This window comes from Pseudorasbora parva, chromosome 23, assembly GCF_024679245.1.
Source record: "Pseudorasbora parva isolate DD20220531a chromosome 23, ASM2467924v1, whole genome shotgun sequence".
NCBI lineage: Eukaryota > Metazoa > Chordata > Actinopteri > Cypriniformes > Gobionidae > Pseudorasbora > Pseudorasbora parva.
Genome location: NC_090194.1, coordinates 948,432 through 973,154, shown reverse-complemented (window position 1 = coordinate 973,154; position 24,723 = coordinate 948,432). Strand labels below are relative to the sequence as shown.

General features: G+C 41.6%; 1 protein-coding gene across 2 annotated transcripts in view; it reads left to right on the top strand.

Moving 5' to 3' along the window:
* Positions 1–23,813, top strand: part of stard13a (StAR related lipid transfer domain containing 13a) — a 59,057-nt gene extending 35,244 nt beyond the window's left edge. For both annotated transcript variants that reach the window (XM_067432851.1, XM_067432850.1), the window contains exons 7-14: positions 37–196; positions 9,042–9,240; positions 10,487–10,700; positions 12,738–12,852; positions 13,883–14,116; positions 14,429–14,646; positions 15,193–15,369; positions 21,470–23,813. In XM_067432851.1, coding sequence (XP_067288952.1) covers positions 37–196; positions 9,042–9,240; positions 10,487–10,700; positions 12,738–12,852; positions 13,883–14,116; positions 14,429–14,646; positions 15,193–15,369; positions 21,470–21,593 — 1,441 coding nt within the window. In that variant the 3' untranslated portion in view covers positions 21,594–23,813. The remainder of the gene's footprint in view (positions 1–36; positions 197–9,041; positions 9,241–10,486; positions 10,701–12,737; positions 12,853–13,882; positions 14,117–14,428; positions 14,647–15,192; positions 15,370–21,469) is intronic.
* The last annotated feature ends 910 nt before the right edge of the window (positions 23,814–24,723 follow it).

Sequence of the window (24,723 nt, the reverse complement as noted above, 5' to 3'; positions counted from 1 at the left end):
TGATCTTCTCAATTCTCTGTATGTATATGTTTTTAGGTCAGTGCCAAAATTTATGAAGAGAATGAAGGGACCAGACTACAAGGATAAGGTGGTTTTCGGCGTTCCTCTGATTGTCCACGTCCAGCGGTACGGATGCCCTTTGCCCTTAAGCTTACAGCTCGCCCTGCGCTTTTTAAGGAGCCAGTGTTTGGACCAGGTACACGATTTCATTCATATTTGCAAGATTGATAAATTTTAGTCTGCGTTAGAAAAAATCTTGGTCTAGTCAGATAGAAAAGCAGGACTTTACAAACCATAATAGTCTTAGTTTGTCTTCTCTGTAAGCTTATGTCTTGGTAATTCAGATTTTGTTTTTAATGGTGCTTGAATCTCATATTCTGAACACGTTTGTGCAGCAGTCATGGATGACACCTGTGGTTTGATGAGTAGATCAGGGCTATACTCACTCTCAGACCAAACAGCTTTATATGTTGGTCAGCAAAATCTGTGCCCTTGTAAAACCCCTGAGGCCTGTTGCTTGAAGGTCGCTGAACAAACTCTGAGTTTCAGAGCAGGTTTAGAGTTGACAAATCCAGAAAAATCCAACCTGGTTTAGATCAAGATCAACTGTTTCTCAAAGCTCGGTATAGGGCTGGGCGATAAAACGATAACGATAATTATCACGATATAATTTTCCTCGATAAAACGATAACAACAGGTCGATAAATTCTCGATATAATGCTTACGCGCTATGCGTAGTGCTGCGCATGCGTATTGCAGACCGGGCGTCTGGGTGCTGCACGCGGTAATGTTTACAGTCTGTGGCTGACAGGCTTGGAGGATCGGAGATAAGTGGAGCGATAAAAATGAGCAATAGTGAAGAAAATGCAGCGCTCACGGCCAGCTCGGAGGACACAGATATCGTTGACAAGTTAGTTCGCTCAACTTCAGTGGTTTGGAGATATTTTAGCAGTCCCATCCGACATAAAACAGAGCGATGTGCGTGGACTGCTTATCATAGGTTCACGTTCACCACACGGAATTTAATTATTAAATGATCGTGTTTCTTCAAAGTCCTTCCATATAACATTGAGCCCAACACAGCGGTGAATCTACATTAACTACATTCACACACCGGCTTATTACCTTGTTAGCTGTAGTGGGTGACTTATTTACACCAGCCTAACGTTACCAAACTATAATCACTTAAACATCGGACTTGTACATCGCTATCATAATTGTTTGTCTTTGGTGATGTATTAATGACTCCGCATCGCCTGTATCAAAAGAGAAATAATGTCACCTGGTGTTTAAAATTAATAAAATAGACTAACGTTAGACAGCCCTTACTGGAGATCCACAAATACTGAACTTTTCTCTCTCCCGACCAGCCCACTGTCGGTGAGGTGTGTGTGTGTGTGTGTGTGTGTCGGTGAGATGCACGGTGGACCAATCCACTGTGAGGCAAGAGAAGGGGCCTCAAAATGTTTCTTAAAACGCTTTTTTTGACCGTTTGCGTTTTTAGTGTTTTACTTACAGAATTAAATATATATAATACAATATTGAGCGTTTTTGTTCTATTTCAGCTGCGAAAATCGTTAACAGCAGAACCGCAACGCGTCTCACAACAACGTGTTTAAATGAACGATTCATTGTTTGAATGAATCGTTTGAATGAACGACTCAATGACTCGCTCATTAAGACGGCCACCTGCTGCCACCTACTGGTGTTTTTTTTTTTTTTTTTTTTTTTTTTTGTATTTCTTTTTATTAAGCATTTTAATTACAAACAAAAACATATATAAAACAAAACAAAGACACAGCACAGGAAGTAATTAACATATCTATGAACATGTGGATAATTTACATACAGCATTTCATCATATGATTGTACCTACATTTTTATCCAGTTTCTGTTTATGACCGTTTGATCTTTAGACACTTTAAAATATTCTCCCATTTTTTAAACAGGTGCAATTTACCATTGAGATAATACCTCAATCTTTCTAGAGTTACAACTTCGGATATCATAGATTTCCACATCTGAGTAGAAGGGGCATCACTACCAACCCATTTGATCATTATAGCCTTTCGAGCCAACATTAGGAGAAACTGAACAATCTCTTTGTGAGCTCTCAGAGGGTCAGGTATAAGCCCCAGTAGGCACATGAGTGGGCTGAGTGGAGCTGTCTGTCCTATCACCAAACTGATTTCACTGCATACTGCCTGCCAGAATACCTCAATGTTCTTGCATTCCCAAAGACAGTGATATCTAGTGCCCTTCGCTGAATTACATTTAGGGCAATTCGGAGAAACACCTGGAGTATACTTACTGTATATATAAGGTGATATGTAAACATTATGTAGAATATTGAATTGCATTTCTTTGTATCTATTACAGATTGATATTCTAGAAGGCAGTTTTACTATTTCCTCCCACGACTCAGAGTCGATTGACATTTTAAGCAGCATGTTCCAAGTTGTTCGTAAATGTTTCAGTTTGTCTACCGTTATAGTCTGTAACTCAGAATAGAATCTAGATATAAAACGTCCACGTTTCCGGCATTCAAGTAGAGTTTTTTCAAGCAAGTAACAGTTTGTTGGTAGCTCCAGGGATCCAGTCTTTGATTTTACGTAATGCCTGATCTGAAGATATTTATAGAAGTCTTTGGCAGGTATATTATATTGGGATCTTATATCTTCAAATGTCTTAAATTTACCGTTGTCCCACAGATCATACATTCTCTTGATACCAGCTTCTTGCCATGACTTGAGATTGAGACCAGCACCCTCTGCTGTTAAATCTGGTATATCTTCCAAAATTGCAAGAAAGTTAAGGGTCTTAGGCTTCCCAAATAATTTCTTCAAAATACTCCATGTCTTAATAACATTATTAATTAGGTAATTGTCTTTAACAGCAGGTGGCAATTCTCTTGCACGTTTATCTAATAAATTTATAAGACAAAGGGGTTGGCTAGTTACTTTTTCAATCTCAAGCCACGGTGTCACATCTTGTTCAGTTGCCCACTCTGAAACAATTCTAGCATGAATAGACAGTACATAGTTCTCAATCTTTGGTAAGCCCCACCCACCCTGTTGTTTTGGAAGTTGTAAAGTATCCATTTTAAGCTTAGGTTTTCTGCCTGCCCAGATAAAGTCTGATATCAGTTTATTAATGTCCTTAAGATCATTTGGATTCAAAAACACAAAAAGCATTGACACTGGATAAGAAATTTTTGGAAGTATTATCATTTTGATAAGGTTAATCCTACCAAGCATTGATAAAGGAAGCTTTTTCCAACTTGTAACTTTTTCTTTTATGTGACCAACCAAAGGATTGACATTTTCCGCATACAACTGCTCAACCTTGGGTGTAATTTTTATTCCTAGATACTTAAATCCTTTAGGTGCCCAGCGAAAGGGTTTAATGTAAGCAGGCTCGACCTGAACACCGTATGTTAAGGGCATTATTTCTGACTTTTCAAAATTTACTTTATATCCTGATATTTGTCCAAATTCTTTAATACAATCAATCAATGCTGGAATTGATTTATCCGGGTCTGTCAAAGTTAAAAGAATATCATCGGCATATAATAAAATTTTGTGCTGTTTTGTTCCTATTAAAGTTCCTGCTATATTTATGTTCTGTCTGACGGCTATCGCAAGCGGCTCTATAGCCAATGAAAACAGCAAAGGCGATAAAGGGCTGCCCTGAGCAGTACCCCGTGTAATTTTAAATGGTGCAGATAAAAGACCGTTTGTCAAGACAGAGGCTACAGGCATCTTGTACAGGATCTTAACCCAGTCTATAAACGTGGATTTAAAACCAAATCTTCTTAGCACTTCGAACATGTACTCCAATTCAACGCGATCGAAGGCTTTTTCGGCATCCATTGAAACAATGGCGCCTGGTATTTGATGGTAATTAAGATGTTTGATAATATTAATCAACCGTCTTGTATTATTTGAGGACAATCGACCCTTAATAAATCCAGTCTGGTCTGTGCCTACTATGTCTGATACTACCCGCTCTAATCTGTTGGCCAATACCTTTGACAATATTTTCATGTCTACTCCTAGCAAGCTTATTGGACGATAGGAAGAAGGTAGTTCTGGGTCCTTATCTGTTTTTGGTATTACTGTAATATTAGCAATATACATAGTCCCCGGAAGACTTGAGTATTCAAAGGAAGCATTAAATACTCTCTGTAATAGCTTAGTAATCTTGTCTTTCAAAACCTTAAAAAACTCAACGGGAAATCCGTCAGCTCCAGGGCATTTGCCCGATTGGAGTGATGAAATGGCTTTATCAATTTCTAACAATGTAATGGGACCCTCCAGTAAGTTAGCCTGGTCTTCAGTAAGTCGTGGTATATTCAAGCTGTTTAGAAAACAACAATCCTTTAGTTTATCACAGTCAGACTCAGAACTATACAGTTCCTCATAAAATTGTCTAAAACACTCATTAATGTACTTATTATCCATATGTCGCTGACCATTATCATCCTTAACTGCCGAGATAAAAAATTTAGGGGGGGCATTGTTTGCCAACCTTGCCAAGAATTTGTTTGGTTTATTGCCAAATTCAAATAATTTTTGTTGTGCAAATAACATATCCTTCTCAGCTTTCCTTGTTATTAAGTCACTTAACCTGTCCCTGGATGTCTTTAATTTCTTAAGGACTTCGTCTGATTTTGATGCATAATATTCTTCTTCCAGTCTTTTAATTTTTATTTCAAGGTCATTTTGTAGTAGTAATCGTTCCTTCTTTTTGCAGCTTGTATATGAGATTATAACTCCTCTCATGTAGGCTTTATAAGCATCCCATACAATTCTGGGGTCAGCATCGTCTTTATCATTGATATTTAGATACAGATCTGTCTGTTCTTCTAGTAGTTTAATAAAACGATCATCAAAAAGTAATAGCCTATTTAACTTCCAATAAATGGTTTGTTTTAGTGGTCTGGGCGGTTGCATCTCTAGACTGACAGGAGCATGATCAGAGATGGCAATAACTCCTATATCTGACTTCTCCACTAGATGGGCCAGATGTCTTGAGATAAATATATAATCAATGCGGGACATTGATGAGTGAGGTAAAGAGTGAAATGTAAAACTTTGTGTTGAAGGGTTCAAATGCCTCCAAATATCTAACAGGCCGATTTCCTCTAATGTGTAATTAAGCGATCTTGCGCTTTTGGACTGAGTGTTCTGAGCTGGGCTCCTGTCTAAAAAAGGGCAAAGAGAGCAATTAAAATCACCTCCTATCAAAATGTTTGAGGAGTCCATTTCAACAAGCCGGTCAAAAAGTAAGGCAGAAAAATCATCATCATTTACGTTAGGACTATAGATGCTACCCAGCAAAATAATTTCCCCATAAAGTGTTCCTTTAGCTAAGATGATTCTCCCCTCCGTATCCTTATATGTGTCTGTAATAACTAACGGCAAATTTTTATGTATCAATATTATTACTCCCCTCTTACTTGTTGAATAAGATGAGTAATAAACCTGACCCACCCACTCCCGGAGATATTTATTATGTTCATTGTCGCTGAGGTGTGTTTCTTGTAAAAAAGCTATTTGGATTTTGTCCTTTTTTAAACTATTTAATATAGCTTTCCTTTTCACTGGATTATTGGATCCCTTAACATTCCAAGTACAAATTCTAATATTCATTACTAAATATAATATACTTTATATAGGCTACTTAATGCTGTATTCAGAAAGATAGAAATATTTATGTTTAGTCCAATCCCAACATTTAACTCTACCTGTGCTGATAAAGAAAACAAAGGTTCCAAGCAAAAACAAAACACACAGCTTGGAGTAACGAACAGTGACTTAAGTATCCACAACAAACCTATCAAAAGGTGGAAGATACGAAAACCAAAAACAAACTTCGTCATACTCTTATCAAGGAGTATCCAGCTGGGGTCTCAACGAGTCCGAAAAAGGATTATCGCTACAAAGAAAGAGGAAACAAACAAACAAAAACAAAAAACCTTCCCAACTGGGTCATTGGTCAGTGTAGCAAGCCTTGTAATAACACTAATTAAATTCAAAACAGCTGCAGCCTGAGTGTCTTAACCCATAACATGACTTAACGGAGAATGAAGCCCAGTATTATTTGTCAAAGCAGTCTAAGCGCTGTTTTAGTTCTGTCCTTCGTCGTCAGAGCTTGGTAATAGCCAGAAGTTGCTATTACTGAAACACAGTCTAATTTATTTACCTGTGTCTAATCTCTCAGTCAGTCCTTTAATGTAATTGTTGACATCTTTCATGTTGGAGAGTGTTTTCGTAGTCCCATCATGCTGGAAGATCCGTATTACGGCCGGGTAAACAAAAGCATATCGGATGCCCGCTTCCCGTAATCTCCGCCGGGCACTTGCCGACTCTTGCCTCTTCTTGATCACTTCAGCCGAGAAATCTTGGTAAAATGACACCTCCTGACCGTCCACTGTCAGCCTGTTCTTGTTCCTTGCTGCATTAAGGATCTTCTGTTTATCGGTGTAGTTGTGTAGTCTCACTAGGACCGCACGAGGGCCGGTTTTCTCCCCTCCTCCAAGTGCGGGTCCCGTGCGATGAGCTCTCTCAATCTTGACCCTGTCCTGCTGCATATCCAGAACTTCAGGAATCCACTTCTCAAAGAACATAACTGGATCTTTCCCCTCAAGACCAGTCTTGAGCCCTGTGATCTTAATGTTTTGGCGACGACTTTGATTCTCATAGTTATCAAGGCGTTCCAGTGCTTTTTTGAGAGCATTTTCCAAAGATTCAAGTTTCGGTCCAGTCACCGTTGACACATCCTCCAGATCAGATACGCGATTTTCTATAGCCGTCACTCTTTCCAAAATGCCGTCTAACTTCTCAGACAGTTCCGTAACTGGTTTAACAACAGCAGCAAGTTTAACGTCCAGCATCTCAGCGATGTTGGTGGTCACTCTCTCAACCAATATGTCATCTCTTTGGAGGTTGACATCCTCGTGGTCCGCTTCACATTCTGTAGCCGCCTGCACCGTCTCATGCTCGGCCTCTTCGTGTTCATTGTCAGCTTGGCTAGCAGCAGTGACCGTCACGTTAGCAATGCTATTAGCGTTAACCTTGCTAGCCGTTTTCTTTCGTCCGTCTCTCTTCTTATTCGATGCGGGCAGTGCAAAAAAGTTATCCAGGGACATTTTGACACTTATTGCAGCTGTTGCAGTAAGTCACAAGGCGAGATTATTACTTAAAATAGTTATTTTTCGTCAACCCAGTGGGGAGGCGAAAAAAGTGCGTCTATCTAGTTGCAAGCATCACGTGATCCCTCCACCTACTGGTGTTTTAATTTGATCTTTAAACATACTTTCCAACATGTCTTATTTGTCTATTCTACAAATCTCAAAACATTATTTAATGCTGTTGTTATTTTTCAGTGTAAATTATTTAATTTGATTGGTAACAGCCCTTATAGTGTTTTATTTTAATTTAATGTATTGATCAAAATTACAAATATAAAATGAAACATGAAGCTTAGCCTATATTTAATAAGATTAAGGGAACATGCCCTTTATAAAAGGTGAAAATATCACAAATTTCAAATGATTCAATAAAAATAAAAACCACAAACATGCAGATTTAAATATGTCAAAGCTGATTGAACACTGGTGAGAATATTGCTTCAGAATAAATTATATTTACAACACACAAACAAACACACACACACACACACACACACACACACACACACACACACACACACACACACACACACACACACACACAAACACACACACACTTTTCCGGACAAGCTAATCTTTTACTTGGACAAGCTTGAACGATTTACTTGTTCAAAGGACAAGCACATGAACATGCTTAATGTCAAGCCCTGTATAATGATATATTATTGATATATAGTGTTGAGTAAAAAAATGCTGACCACAGTTAAGATTTTAATAAATAAAACTACCTCAGTTTTAATAAATTGTTCACTTGTTTGGGAAGTGTTTGTCATGTTTTGACAATAAAGGATAGTTTAAAAACCACAGCTAACTGTTTGTTTTCTACATATTTCACTCAGGAGCAAAAATATGCCTTTAAACTTTAAAGAAATAAACATTTGACATTTATCGTGATATTTATCGATATCGACTGATATGCTAAATTATATCGTGATAATTTTTTTGGCCCATATCGCCCAGCCCTAGCTCGGTATAAACTTTCTCTGTCAACTCAGGTTTAATCCAGAGTTAGCGATCAACTCTGAAGCGCCTCAAAGTGACACGTGCGGCAAACAGCCAATCACAGCCTCCGTTTGATTCACTTCTGTTCTGAAAATTGAGAGAATGTTTTGAAAATTATCATGAAATTAAATGTGTTTACAAGACGGAAATAAACACTTTAGTTTGAGAATCAGTCTTTGAGCTGAAAGAATATCTGACTATATTAATGCATGATGTGAATCAAAGAAATATGCCTAATAATTATAGGTTCACAAAGAGCTCAAATGAATACACGTTGTTTAAAAGAATTATGAATGCATGTATTATATTGATATTACTATCTGGCTACTTTTAAATTAATATAATATATATGAATTCAAAGTGATTATAATTCATATAATATAAATATAATAAATAATTAGCACCAAAAGATGCACAATTTTGTTTCTAAAGTTCTCTCATAATAAACTGCTTTAATTTGGAACGAGGCATACAGGGGGTGTGGCTTTATTGCATCTTTACTTGCTGCTGATTGGTCCAGTTTGGGTTTGCGATCTCTAACCCAGAATAAAACCGGCTCCAGAGTATGTTAGCCGTGTAGCGTCAGTTACAGTGGTGATGAACACAGATAAAAACCAATCCACCTTCTTGAGTTTGATCAAACTAATCTCGAACTTACCTGGGTAACTGAAACCAGCTTTGTGCAACAGGCCACAGATCGCTTGGATTATTGAAATCAAAAGCAAAATTTCCCCTAGCAGTGGCAATGCCAACCCTGTGTCAACCACACAACACCCTAGCATTACACACACATGTTCTTTATAAGATGTAAAAATCATATTTGCTTTTCTCGTTGTGTGATTAGGTGGGACTTTTCCGTAAATCTGGGGTGAAGTCTCGTATTCTGGCTCTCAGGCAAATGTGTGACAGCTCCCCAGAAAATGTGAGCTACGAGGATCAGTCGGCGTATGACGTGGCAGATATGGTCAAGCAGTTCTTCAGAGATCTGCCCGAGCCTCTCCTCACAAGCAAAATGGGCGAGACCTTCCTCCACATATACCAGTGTAAGCTTTTCCTCATGTGCACTTTAAAGCTAGCCTGACAAGCCAGAGCCACATCCAGATGTTTGGTCTGGAAACTCACCATTGACGGCTCAATCCGAGGGGCGGATAAACGGCTGTCTGTCAAACTCCCTCTGCTCGCGATAGGATAGCGCTACACCAACCAGAGCAACGAAGGTGAAACAGAGCTCGCTGACTGATTAAACATTCGCCGTATCTGGTCGGCTAAACTCCAAACACATCTTCCCTTCTTCAGAATGACTTCAGTGCCGCTCTTTGTTCTTTTCTCAGAGAAAAGCTTAACTCAAGTCTTCCAGAGTCGCAGTCAAAGCTGATTCGAAAGACCGCCGCCATTCGCCAGTTTCTGTGTTTACTAGAAGCACGCAAACGCAACTCGGCTGTCGTCATTATGGCCCCGCCCACCTACTCTATACACAATGTGATTGGCCCGTCCAGAGTGAGGGGAATACAGCTCAGACGGGTATTGAGAGTTCCTAGACGACACTTGCGGGCAGATTAAATTTGCTGCCGCTAGGGTGCGTCTAGATTTCTAGGCTACTTTAAAGCGATAGTTCATCCATAAATGAGCCTGATGTTGGTCTGCTGACCCCCAGGGCATCAACATGTAGGTGTGTGTGTTTCTTCAGGAGAACACAAATGAAGATTTTTAATTCAGCCGTGGCTGTGTGTCGGTCATATAATGATGTGAATGGGGAACAATTCTATGAGAGCAAAACAAACATGCTTAGACAACACACACACACACAGAGCCCTGTGGCTCATGACCACACACTGATGTCTGAAGACACGAACCCATCGGCTTCTGTGAGAAATCGAGCCGTATTTATATCATTGTTTACCTCAAATACAACGCTATATCCAACAGCCTTCACACACTTCACTTCCGGTAAGGTCAATAATACTCGATCTGGCTCGTATATCCCATATCCAGAGTGTGTAGTATTGACCTTACCAAAAGTGAAGTGTGTGAAGGCTGTTGGATATAGCGTTGTATTTTGTATTTAACGACGTCTTTAGTGCCTTTATGGGTCTTGAGAGAGGAAATGACATTGGTGTCAATGAAGGCCTTTCTGAGCCATCGGATTTCAACACTAATATCTTCATCTGTGTGTGAAGATGAGCGGAGGTCTGACGGCTGGCCAACCACAGGAGGAATTAATCACACTATTTACATTTATGGGTCAATTTACATCACTATCTCTCTCTATTGTGCTTTCGTTCCCCCCAGACGTCCCTAAAGAGCAGCGTTTATCGGCTGTGCAGGCGGCCATCATGCTAATGGCGGATGAAAACCGCGAGGTCCTGCAGACGCTGCTTTACTTCCTGAATGATGTCACTTCCTCTGTTGAGGAGAACCAGATGACCCCGATGAACCTGGCGGTGTGTCTCGCTCCGTCTCTCTTCCACCTCAACATCATGAAGAATGATAACCTGTCGCCTAGGTAACGAGTTCAGTTTTTTAGTGCATTCCAACACAACTTCATTACTGGAGTAAAAGTAACAGCACTGCTGGTCAAATATTACTCCATTACAAGTGAAAGCTGTAAAAACTGATTTTTACTGGAGTAAAAGTACAGAAGTGTTTGTTTTCAAAAGTACTTCAGTATCAAAAGTAAATGTCCTTCTTTATGTCGCCGCATTATTGTATTATAGTTGTCTAAATGCACATTATGCCGTCATGGTTTAAGCCAGTCAGTGACGCTCCATCTGACACACTAGCAGACGACTAACTTAAACTCATTTAAATACTTGTAGAAAAGTTACAAAGCTGCTGTCACTTTAAGGCCGAATGCACGGATCCAATACACTGATACACATCTGATATTCTCACACTGTTCACCTTCACTGAAGACAGAATCAACTTTGTTTATGTCAATCCTCCACTAAATGAGCATTTGGACATCCGTCTTCTTCCATTTTGCTCTAAACTATAAATCAGTGTTTAATAAATGCTGTGAAATCATTGAACTTCACGAGACTCTACAAGAGTGATTCCTGAAAGGCTTTCTGCAAAAACCCAAACACCTTTAAAAGAAGAAAAAAATCATCACTGACTTTCAAAGCTGCGACAGAAACGACTTTCCACTTCGAGGACCTTGATAGAAATGTAGTGGAGTAAAGAGGACGATATTTGTCTTTCAGATGGAGTGAAGTTAAAGTCAGAAGATTACAGAAAAAATAATACTCCAGTAAAGCACAGAGACTCAAACAGTGAACTTAAGGACAGGACTCGAGGAAATGAGCTGAGATACTGTCCAGCTCTGCACACACATGAGAGGCTGAGTTTCACTATCGTTCAGGAGCTCGAGGATGATGTGTGTGCTTTGCCATTAGGACTCCCGGGCCCTAAGGGTGTCGTGAGAAGGCATGAAGGGTTTTATTAACACAACACACATCATTGTGTTCATTAGAGAGCTTTACTCGACATTTACAGACACTTTACAGACACGCTTCCCTGAGGGCCAGAGAGAGGAGCGCGTTAATGAGAGACCCGTTTAGCTTTACCTCACTGCAAAAATGCTCTTTTTACTAAATATTTGTGTCTTGTTTCTAGTCTAAATATCTAAAAATTCTTACATTAAGATGCTTTTACTAGATCAGTAAAATAACTAGAAATTTCGGTAACCCTTTAGTCTGGGGAGCACATATTCACTATTAACTCCGACTTCTGTCTCAATAATCTCCTAATTTACTGCTTATTAATAGTTAGTAAGGTAGTTTTTGTAGCGGTTAAGTTTAGGTATTGGGTCGGATTAAGGGATGTAGAATAAGCTCATGCAGAATAAGGCATTAATATGAGCTTTAGAAGTGCTCATAAACAGACAATATCATAGGAATATGCATGATCATAAGACACTAGTTAATACCTGAACGTTAAAATAAAGTGTTACCAAAAGTACATACTGTTGAGTGTGTGCAAGATTTTGGGATATACTACTTCATCATCTTTATGTAGTTTTTTAACACTTATCATCCACGTTTGTAGTTCTAATCGAAATTACTCAAAATGAAGAGAGTTTTTGCTTAAAATAAGATAAATAATCTGCCAATGGGGTGAGAAAAATAATCTTGTTTTCTGTTTGAATTAAGATTATTTTTCTCACCCCATTGGCAGATTATTTATCTTATTTTAAGCAAAAACTCTCTTCATTTTGAGTTATTTTCCCCAAAACAAGACAATTACTTTTGCTTGTCTAGTAAATACTTCTTGTTTTAAGAATTTTTAGATGTTTGGACTAGAAACACGACAAAAATACTGAGGAAGAAGAGCATTTTTTGCAGTGTAAAATACAACATTTATTTCATTTTAACATTAATGTAAACAGTGATTGGTGATTCTGATTATTTGCAGTCTAACAGAGACCGTTTAAAATAAAGAGTAACCGATGCTGTTCGTTGGATTAATCGTTTCTTTCATATGCTTACAGCCACAAATGTGGTGAAATATTATAGATCATGATGTCTTTGATTGCATTCAGGTCTATTCAGAGGAAGTACGCCACTGGGCGGCCAGACCAAAAGGACCTGAATGAGAACCTCGCGGCGACTCAGGGACTCGCGCATATGATCGCTGAGTGCCATCAGCTGTTTCAGGTACGAGATGCATGCAGAAAAAGATATTAATACTTTTGTTCAAGGATGCATGTTCTGAGAAGTTCTGGTTCAGTCAATCAGCTTTATTTATATCGTGCTTTTCCAACGCCGATTGTGCTTCAGTGTTGAACAGGACAATACTGCAGCAGAATTAGATTTGGCTAGTTTGATTTGGATAGTTTATAGAATTAAATATGTAAGAGATACTCCACAGCTAGCCATGCATTAAAGGATTTTAATGCACGGCGTAGAGGCAAAGAACCGCCCGACGCGAAGCATATCGTTATCATATTAACCATAAATATGATATGGCTGTCTGCGTAAAATTACTATTATTATAGTAAAGTGCATTGTAATAATTTCAATATGGTTTTCCCCTGTAAGTTTGGGATCAGTACGATTTCTTTTAAAATAAATTAATACTTTTATTCAAGGATGCATTCAAGTGACTTTTTTTGAGCAAAAAATGCTCTTCTTACTCAGTATTTTTGTCTTGTTTTAGTCTAAATATCGAAAAATACTTACATTAAGAAACATTTACTAGACAAGTACAAATGATTGACTTGTTTTGGGAAAAATAACTCAAAATGAAGAGAGTTTTTGCTTAAAATAAGATAAATAATCTGCCAATGGGGTGAGAAAAATAATCTTAATTCACACAGAAAACATTGGCAGATTATTTATCTTATTTTAAGCAAAAACTCTTCATTTTGAGTTATTTTTCCCCCGAAACAAGATAAAATAAAGAATAATTTTTGCTTGTCTAGTAAATGTTTCTTAATGCAAGAATTTTTTGATATTTAGACTAGAAACAAGACAAAAATACTAAGTAAGACGAGCATTTCTTGCAGTGTAACAGATAAATAAATGGTTTATAAGCGCAGTTCATCATTAGTTCATGTTAACTATTACAGCCTTATTGTAAAGTGTTACCACATTAATAACTCTTACTGACCCGCTTGTTTTTCAAGCATCGTTGTTGGAGGACAGAAGCAGATTTCTCCTGAAATGCTTTTCCTGGTTTGTCCAGATTCCTCCAGAGATGTTCTCTCAGTCCAGGAACTCGTATATGGAAGCTGAGCTGCTGGCGCCATCTTTGGACGAGCTTTGGAAAAAACAGCCAGAGCAGGAAGAGGAGGAAGAACGCACATATCACTCTCATCTGGAGAGCCTGATTCAGAATCTGCTGAAAGAGGCCAAAGACAAGACCAAGGGCTGGGTGGCCAGATCCAACATCGACAGCACCGAGATCTCATTTAAAAAGGTTCAAATACAATATTAGATACAGATTTATGCATTCATTCAAAAAATGCTCTTCTTACTCAGTCATTTTGTCTTGTTTTCAGTCTAAATATCTAACAATTCTTAAAATCAAGATCAATTTACTAGATCAGTAAAACGACCGAAGATGTTTTTTCTTGTTTTGTTAAAAATAAAATCAAAATGAACTGAGTTTTTGCTTAAAACAGGCAAAATGATCTGCCAATAAATGAAGCCTGAGGTGTGTGTGTTGTAAATGAAGCCTGAGGTGTGTGTGTTGTAAATGAAGCCCGAGGTGTGTGTGTTGTGTCTGCAGGTGGGAGACGGTGTGCCGCTCAGACGCTGGCGTGTGTGTGTGGAGGTGGAAGCTCCTCCCCCTGCGGTTCTGATCCGCATTCTGAGAGAGCGCCACCTGTGGGACCGGAGCCTGCTCCAGATGAAGGTTCTGCAGACGCTGGACACACACACCGAGCTGATCCAGTATGAACTGAAGAGCATGGAGCCAATGCCCTGCAGAGACTTCGTGGTGCTCAGGTGAGAACACACACACACACACACACACACACACTTCTTTAGTGACATTGTAGATCTCGTGTCTAAAAACACAACACCAGCACCGCCAACAGCTCCCGTAACCCCAACCAAGCTTGTTGGTGTGTGTGTGTGTGTGTGTGTGTGTGTGTGTGTGTGTGTGTGTGTGTGTGTGTGTGTGTGTGTGTGTGTGTGCTCATCTGGGAGAAGTGCCCATATAAGGAGTTCCTCCCTTTATGATGTCACACAGGGCCACACTGGAAAACTTCCCGAAGTGTGTGTGAATTCTGAAGGAATATTCAGCACAGAAATACTCCGTCACTTGTCCAACTCATGTTTTGAAACATTGTACTCTTTAACTGTGTGAATAAGGCAGAATGCAGGAAATAGCACCACACACACACACTACCCTAACATAAATTGATATACACAGCTGTGATGGGCAAACCATAATCTTATCGAAAACATTCAGCTGGAATATTGCATGTTTATTTGATAATGAATGAAGTTTGCACGCCTGCGGTTGATGGTGGTGTGTGGTGTGTTTAGGACATGGAGGACCGATATGCCGAGAGGAGTGTGTGTTCTGGTGTCGGTGTCGATTGAGCTCGAGGAGAGCTGTCAGATGGCCGGAGTGAGAGCGATCGTTCTGGACTCGCAGTTTCTGCTGGAACCGAGCGGCTCCGGAAAGACCACACTCACACACATATGCAGAGCGGACCTGAAGTGAGTGCACTGAACACACACACACACACACACACTGCTGCTCACACACTCACACACATATGCAGAGCGGACCTGAAGTGAGTGCAATGAAGACACACACACTACTGCTCACACACTCACACACATATGCAGAGCGGACCTGAAGTGAGCACACTGAACACACACACACTACTGCTCACACACTCACACACATATGCAGAGCGGACCTGAAGTGAGTGCACTGAACACACACACACTACTGCTCACACACTCACACACATTTGCAGAGTGGACCTGAAGTGAGCGCACTGAAAACACACACACTACTGCTCACACACTACTGCTTACACACTACTGCTCACACACTCACACACATATGCAGAGTGGACCTGAAGTGAGCGCACTGAAGACACACACACTACTGCTCACACACTCACACACCTATGCAGAGAGGACCTGAAGTGAGCGCACTGAAGACACACACACTACTGCTCACACACTCACACACATATGCAGAGTGGACCTGAAGTGAGCGCACTGAAGACACACACACTACTGCTTACACACTCACACACATATGCAGAGTGGACCTGAAGTGAGCGCACTGAAGACACACACACTACTGCTTACACACTCACACACATATGCAGAGTGGACCTGAAGTGAGCGCACTGAAGACACACACACTACTGCTCACACACTCACACACATATGCAGAGTGGACCCGAAGTGAGCGCACTGAACACACACACACTACTGCTCACACACTCACACACATATGCAGAGTGGACCTGAAGTGAGCGCACTGAAGACACACACACTACTGCTTACACACTCACACACATATGAAGAGTGGACCTGAAGTGAGCGCACTGAAGACACACACACTACTGCTCACACACTCACACACATATGCAGAGTGGACCTGAAGTGAGCGCGCTGAAAACACACACACTACTGCTCACACACTACTGCTTACACACTACTGCTCACACACTCACACACATATGCAGAGTGGACCTGAAGTGAGCGCACTGAAGACACACACACTACTGCTCACACACTCACACACATATGCAGAGTGGACCTGAAGTGAGCGCGCTGAAAACACACACACTACTGCTCACACACTACTGCTTACACACTACTGCTCACACACTCACACACATATGCAGAGTGGACCTGAAGTGAGCGCACTGAAGACACACACACTACTGCTCACACACTCACACACATAAGCAGAGTGGACCCGAAGTGAGCGCACTGAAGACACACACACTACTGCTCACACACTCACACACATATGCAGAGTGGACCTGAAGTGAGCGCACTGAAGACACACACACTACTGCTTACACACTCACACACATATGCAGAGAGGACCTGAAGTGAGCGCACTGAAGACACACACACTACTGCTTACACACTCACACACATATGCAGAGTGGACCTGAAGTGAGCGCACTGAAGACACACACACTACTGCTTACACACTCACACACATATGCAGAGTGGACCTGAAGTGAGCGCACTGAAGACACACACACTACTGCTCACAAACTTACACACATATGCAGAGTGGACCTGAAGTGAGCGCACTGAAGACACACACACTACTGCTTACACACTCACACACATATGCAGAGTGGACCTGAAGTGAGCGCACTGAAGACACACACACTACTGCTTACACACTCACACACATATGCAGAGTGGACCTGAAGTGAGCGCGCTGAAGACACACACACTACTGCTTACACACTCACACACATATGCAGAGTGGACCTGAAGTGAGCGCACTGAAGACACACACACTACTGCTTACACACTCACACACATATGCAGAGAGGACCTGAAGTGAGCGCACTGAAGACACACACACTACTGCTTACACACTCACACACATATGCAGAGTGGACCTGAAGTGAGCGCACTGAAGACACACACACTACTGCTTACACACTCACACACATATGCAGAGTGGACCTGAAGTGAGCGCGCTGAAGACACACACACTACTGCTCACAAACTTACACACATATGCAGAGAGGACCTGAAGTGAGCGCACTGAAGACACACACACTACTGCTTACACACTCACACACATATGCAGAGTGGACCTGAAGTGAGCGCACTGAAGACACACACACTACTGCTTACACACTCACACACATATGCAGAGAGGACCTGAAGTGAGCGCACTGAAGACACACACACTACTGCTCACAAACTTACACACATATGCAGAGAGGACCTGAAGTGAGCGCACTGAAGACACACACACTACTGCTCACAAACTTACACACATATGCAGAGAGGACCTGAAGTGAGCGCGCTGAAAACACACACACTACTGCTCACACACTACTGCTTACACACTACTGCTCACACACTCACACACATATGCAGAGTGGACCTGAAGTGAGCGCACTGAAGACACACACACTACTGCTTACACACTCACACACATATGCAGAGTGGACCTGAAGTGAGCGCACTGAAGACACACACACTACTGCTTACACACTCACACACATATGCAGAGTGGACCTGAAGTGAGCGCGCTGAAAACACACACACTACTGCTCACACACTACTGCTTACACACTACTGCTCACACACTCACACACATTTGCAGAGTGGACCTGAAGTGAGCGCGCTGAAAACACACACACTACTGCTTACACACTCACACACATATGCAGAGAGGACCTGAAGTGAGCGCACTGAAGACACACACACTACTGCTCACACACTCACACACATATGCAGAGTGGACCTGAAGTGAGCGCGCTGAAAACACACACACTACTGCTCACACACTACTGCTTACACACTACTGCTCACACACTCACACACATATGCAGAGTGGACCTGAAGTGAGCGCACTGAAGACACACACACTACTGCTCACACACTCACACACATATGCAGAGAGGACCTGAAGTGAGCGCACTGAAGACACACACACTACTGCTTACACACTCACACACATATGCAGAGTGCACCTGAAGTGAGCGCGCTGAAAACACACACACTACTGCTCACACACTCACACACATATGCAGAGTGGACCTGAAGTGAGCGCACTGAAGACACACACACTACTGCTTACACACTCACACACATATGCAGAGAGGACCTGAAGTGAGCGCACTGAAGACACACACACTACTGCTCACACACTCACACACATATGCAGAGTGCACCTGAAGTGAGCGCACTGAACACACACACACTACTGCTCACACACTACTGCTCACACACTCACACACATATGCAGAGCGGACCTGAAGTGAGCGCACTGAACACACACACACTACTGCTCACACACTACTGCTCACACACTCACACACATATGCAGAGTGGACCTGAAGTGAGCGCACTGAAGACACACACACTACTGCTTACACACTCACACACATATGCAGAGAGGACCTGAAGTGAGCGCACTGAAGACACACACACTACTGCTCACACACTCACACACATATGCAGAGTGGACCTGAAGTGAGCGCGCTGAAAACACACACACTACTGCTCACACACTACTGCTCACACACTCACACACATATGCAGAGTGGACCTGAAGTGAGCGCACTGAAGACACACACACTACTGCTTACACACTCACACACATATGCAGAGTGGACCTGAAGTGAGCGCACTGAAGACACACACACTACTGCTTACACACTCACACACATATGCAGAGTGGACCTGAAGTGAGCGCGCTGAAAACACACACACTACTGCTCACACACTACTGCTTACACACTACTGCTCACACACTCACACACATTTGCAGAGTGGACCTGAAGTGAGCGCGCTGAAAACACACACACTACTGCTCACACACTCACACACATATGCAGAGTGGACCTGAAGTGAGCGCACTGAAGACACACACACTACTGCTCACACACTCACACACATATGCAGAGTGGACCTGAAGTGAGCGCACTGAAGACACACACACTACTGCTCACACACTCACACACATATGCAGAGTGGACCCGAAGTGAGCGCACTGAAGACACACACACTACTGCTTACACACTCACACACATATGCAGAGAGGACCTGATGTGAGCGCACTGAAGACACACACACTACTGCTTACACACTCACACACATATGCAGAGAGGACCTGAAGTGAGCGCACTGAAGACACACACACTACTGCTCACACACTCACACACATATGCAGAGTGGACCTGAAGTGAGCGCGCTGAAAACACACACACTACTGCTCACACACTACTGCTTACACACTACTGCTCACACACTCACACACATATGCAGAGTGGACCTGAAGTGAGCGCACTGAAGACACACACACTACTGCTCACACACTCACACACATATGCAGAGTGGACCCGAAGTGAGCGCACTGAAGACACACACACTACTGCTCACACACTCACACACATATGCAGAGTGGACCTGAAGTGAGCGCACTGAAGACACACACACTACTGCTTACACACTCACACACATATGCAGAGAGGACCTGAAGTGAGCGCACTGAAGACACACACACTACTGCTTACACACTCACACACATATGCAGAGAGGACCTGAAGTGAGCGCACTGAAGACACACACACTACTGCTCACACACTCACACACATATGCAGAGTGGACCTGAAGTGAGCGCGCTGAAAACACACACACTACTGCTCACACACTACTGCTTACACACTACTGCTCACACACTCACACACATATGCAGAGTGGACCTGAAGTGAGCGCACTGAAGACACACACACTACTGCTTACACACTCACACACATATGCAGAGTGGACCTGAAGTGAGCGCACTGAAGACACACACACTACTGCTTACACACTCACACACATATGCAGAGTGGACCTGAAGTGAGCGCGCTGAAAACACACACACTACTGCTCACACACTCACACACATATGCAGAGTGGACCTGAAGTGAGCGCACTGAAGACACACACACTACTGCTTACACACTCACACACATATGCAGAGTGGACCTGAAGTGAGCGCGCTGAAAACACACACACTACTGCTTACACACTCACACACATATGCAGAGAGGACCTGAAGTGAGCGCACTGAAGACACACACACTACTGCTCACACACTCACACACATATGCAGAGTGGACCTGAAGTGAGCACGCTGAAAACACACACACTACTGCTCACACACTACTGCTTACACACTACTGCTCACACACTCACACACATATGCAGAGTGGACCTGAAGTGAGCGCACTGAAGACACACACACTACTGCTCACACACTCACACACATATGCAGAGTGGACCTGAAGTGAGCGCACTGAAGACACACACACTACTGCTTACACACTCACACACATATGCAGAGTGGACCTGAAGTGAGTGCACTGAAGACACACACACTACTGCTCACACACTACTGCTTACACACTACTGCTTACACACTCACACACATATGCAGAGTGGACCTGAAGTGAGCGCGCTGAAAACACACACACTACTGCTCACACACTACTGCTTACACACTACTGCTCACACACTCACACACATTTGCAGAGTGGACCTGAAGTGAGCGCGCTGAAAACACACACACTACTGCTCACACACTCACACACATTTGCAGAGTGGACCTGAAGTGAGCGCGCTGAAAACACACACACTACTGCTCACACACTCACACACATTTGCAGAGTGGACCTGAAGTGAGCGCGCTGAAAACACACACACTACTGCTCACACACTCACACACATTTGCAGAGTGGACCTGAAGTGAGCGCACTGAAGACACACACACTACTGCTCACACACTCACACACATATGCAGAGAGGACCTGAAGTGAGCGCACTGAAGACACACACACTACTGCTTACACACTCACACACATATGCAGAGTGGACCTGAAGTGAGTGCACTGAAGACACACACACTACTGCTCACACACTACTGCTTACACCCTACTGCTTACACACTCACACACATATGCAGAGTGGACCTGAAGTGAGCTCGCTGAAAACACACACACTACTGCTCACACACTATTACATGTTTGGCTGAACTAACCCTTTAATTGTTAAATGATGCTTGAGGACACTTACACTTCTCTAATGCTTCCTGTTCCAGAGGGAAGTCTCCAGAATGGTACAACAAAGCGTTCGGCCATCTTTGTGCCAGCGAAGCCGCTTGCATTCGGAACTCCTTCCAGAATCCGGATCCGGATCCCGAGGGAAATCTGACCAAAATCTGAGCGATGCGATGATGGACACAGAGGATAAAACCGAACATAAGAGCAAATGGAAGAGTGTGTGTGTGTGCGTGCGTGCGTGTGTGTGTGTGTGTATGTGTGTTTCTCGCCCCTAAACCACAACAAACGGCCGAGTCCTGTTGATTTAACTACAGATGTGGATCATCGGATTCGCTTTACCCCTCATAGGGCATTTAATTCAGGTTTATCTCATGTCATTTTATGCAGCTGTTGAAAACTGCCTCTTCTGAAATGGCATTTGTGTGTTTTGGGGCATGTGAGAAAAGATGGACTGAGAAAGTGACAGACTTACCCATATAAAAGCTCATGGCGCTTCTTAAAGGGTTAGTTCAGCCAACAATGAAATGTCTGTCATTAACTCCTCTCCCTAATGTCGCTCCACACCCGTAATACATTTGGGTCTAAAAATAACAAAAACTAACACAATGCTGAATAAAGTCGTAGTTTTTGTTATTTTTGGACCCAAATGTATTTTGGATGCTTCAAGAGACTCTAATTAACCCACTGATGTCTCATATGGACTACTGTGATGATGTTTTTATTCCCTTTCTGGACATGGACAGTATAGTGTGCATACACTTGCATACGCTCTCGGACTAAATATAAAATATCTTAAACTGTGTGTGAAGATGAGCGGAGGTCTGACGGGTGTGGAGCGACATTAGGGTGAGGAGTTAATGACAGACATTTCATTATTGGGTGAACTAACCCTTGAATGTTGTCGGTGTTTAACTCGTCACCACCGCAGGTCCGCTTCAGCTTCGGCACTTCATTCTCAGAACACAGCTCGGTACAGTATCGTCGTGACCGTATTTAACACTGTATGAAGCTCGTGTTACCGTGACTATAGTTTTAAACTAAGATTGTATTGATGTGAAGTATTCACTGACAAGCCCAAGTTCTGTTTTAAGACAAGAGTGACCCTGGAGCTCTTCAGCAGTCGTGCGTCTCACGGGTAAATCAATCAATCAATCAATCAATCAATCAATCAATCATCTTTATTTCTATCGCTCTTCTCCAGCGCCGATTGTGTCAGAGCAGCTTCAGTGTTAAACAGGACAATACTGCAGCAGAATTAGATTTGGCTGTACAGTCGTTCTGGAGGAAACAGTGATGTTCTGTGATATCTGTGGCAATAGCCAACATTTTGCCATCTTTTATGCCAAAAATCAATAAGATATTATTTCGGAAGCCCGTTTCCGCCACTAAATTAAAAAAAAAAGAGTAATTGCGACTTTTTATCTCAGAAATCTGACTTTTTTTTCTCACAATTACATGATATAAAGTCACAATTCTGAGATATAAAGTCACAATTACTCTTTATTTTTTTATTTAGTGGCGGAAACGGGCTTCTATAGGATATTAAGATCATGTTCCATGAAGATATTTAGTAAATGTCCTACCGTAAATATATCATAACTGTATTATCAGTAGTAATATGCATTGCTGAGGACTTCATTTGGACAACTTTAAAGGAGATTTTCTCAATGTTTCGATTTTTTGCGCCCTCAGATTCCAGATGATCAAATATTGTCTGAACAAACCAAACATCAGAGGAGAGATTAATATTCAGCTTTCAGATCATCTATAGGTCTCAGATTAAAAAAAAGACCTTTGTGACTGGTTTTGTGATCCAGGGTCATTAGTTGTTTATCATTACAATAATCCTTGATTTCATGCGCAGGTAAGCAATAATGTATGATTATCACGATAAATGCACCAGTACTGTTCTCTTCTGTCAATGCAATATGTTGTTGTAAAAGATATAGGCAACGCTAGTTATTGTTGTAAGAATGCATATTATTATTATTATTATTATTGCTGTCATTGTGTCACACTCTACAATGTCTAGGACATGAACTCATTTCACTGCTTCTGAGAAGCATGTCTATTTTATTCACAAAGCTGTACATTTGTGTGTGTGCGTGTGCGCGCGTGTGTGTGTGTGTAAATGTGTAGATACAATTCGGGTTGTATATTTTGTACAAAAATGAGGCTTATTGGCAGGTTTATCTGCTTTTATGCTCCGTTATTTTCCTCATCATATCAACATTTTGCTTGAAATATCATTGTGAGCTGGTTTGATCATGTTTGGGGTCGACTTGAGCGACGTGTTGAGGCTCCGAATGCGGTTTATGGACAGAAAACGGACATTGATTCCAATCATTTGGAAATGTGAAAAATAAAACCTCGATGTAATAACGTCTTTTATTCACTGGATTTATTCTGCCTTGTTGGTCGGTCCAATAGTCATCCAGAGGTTAAATGAAGAGACATTCAAGAGCTTTAGAGACCAATTAAAGCAAATCTAAGGAATAAACTGAAGGGAACAACACATTCTCTAAATGTAAATGAGCTGTGCACTGCAAAAAATGCTCTTCTTACTCAGTATTTGTGTCTAAAAATTCTTACATTAATAAACATTTACTCGACAAGCAAAAGTAATTGTCTTGTTTTGGGAAAAATAACTCAAAATGAAGAGAGTTTTTGCTTAAAATAAGATAAATAATCTGCCAATGGGGTGAGAAAAATAACAAAAATACTGAGTAAGAAGAGCATTTTTTTGCAGTGTTAGTAACACTTCAATACAATTTACAAAAAATCTCCATTACTTTTTAATTAATTTTACAAAAAAATTGCTTAAAGTTTGAGAATCTTGTGATTTTATGATTAAAACAAGAACAAATATCTGTCAATGTGTTCATAAAAATCAACTTCATACCCAATGGCAGACATTTGTTCTTGTCTTAAACTCAAACTCACTTCATTTTGATCAGTTTCTCAGAGAACGACTTCGTCTTCATTCTGCTGTGGTTAAATGTGTCTTGATTTAAGGATGTTCAGAGTTTGTGCTTTAATGATAAAATGTGACTCTCGTTGATCTTCTGAACACAAATGAAGATTTTTGTAATGAAATGGACAGATTTCTGTCCTCCATTGACAGGCTAAGCAACCTCCACCGCCGCTTCAGAAGCTCATAAAGAGAAACGGATCCGTACGGATGGAGCGGATTATTCCAGATGTTCTGAAGAGACTCCATGGCTTTATATGAGGAAGGAAAGGCGGACGGGTTTGAGCGACATTAGGGAGGAAATGATCCCAGGATTCTCAT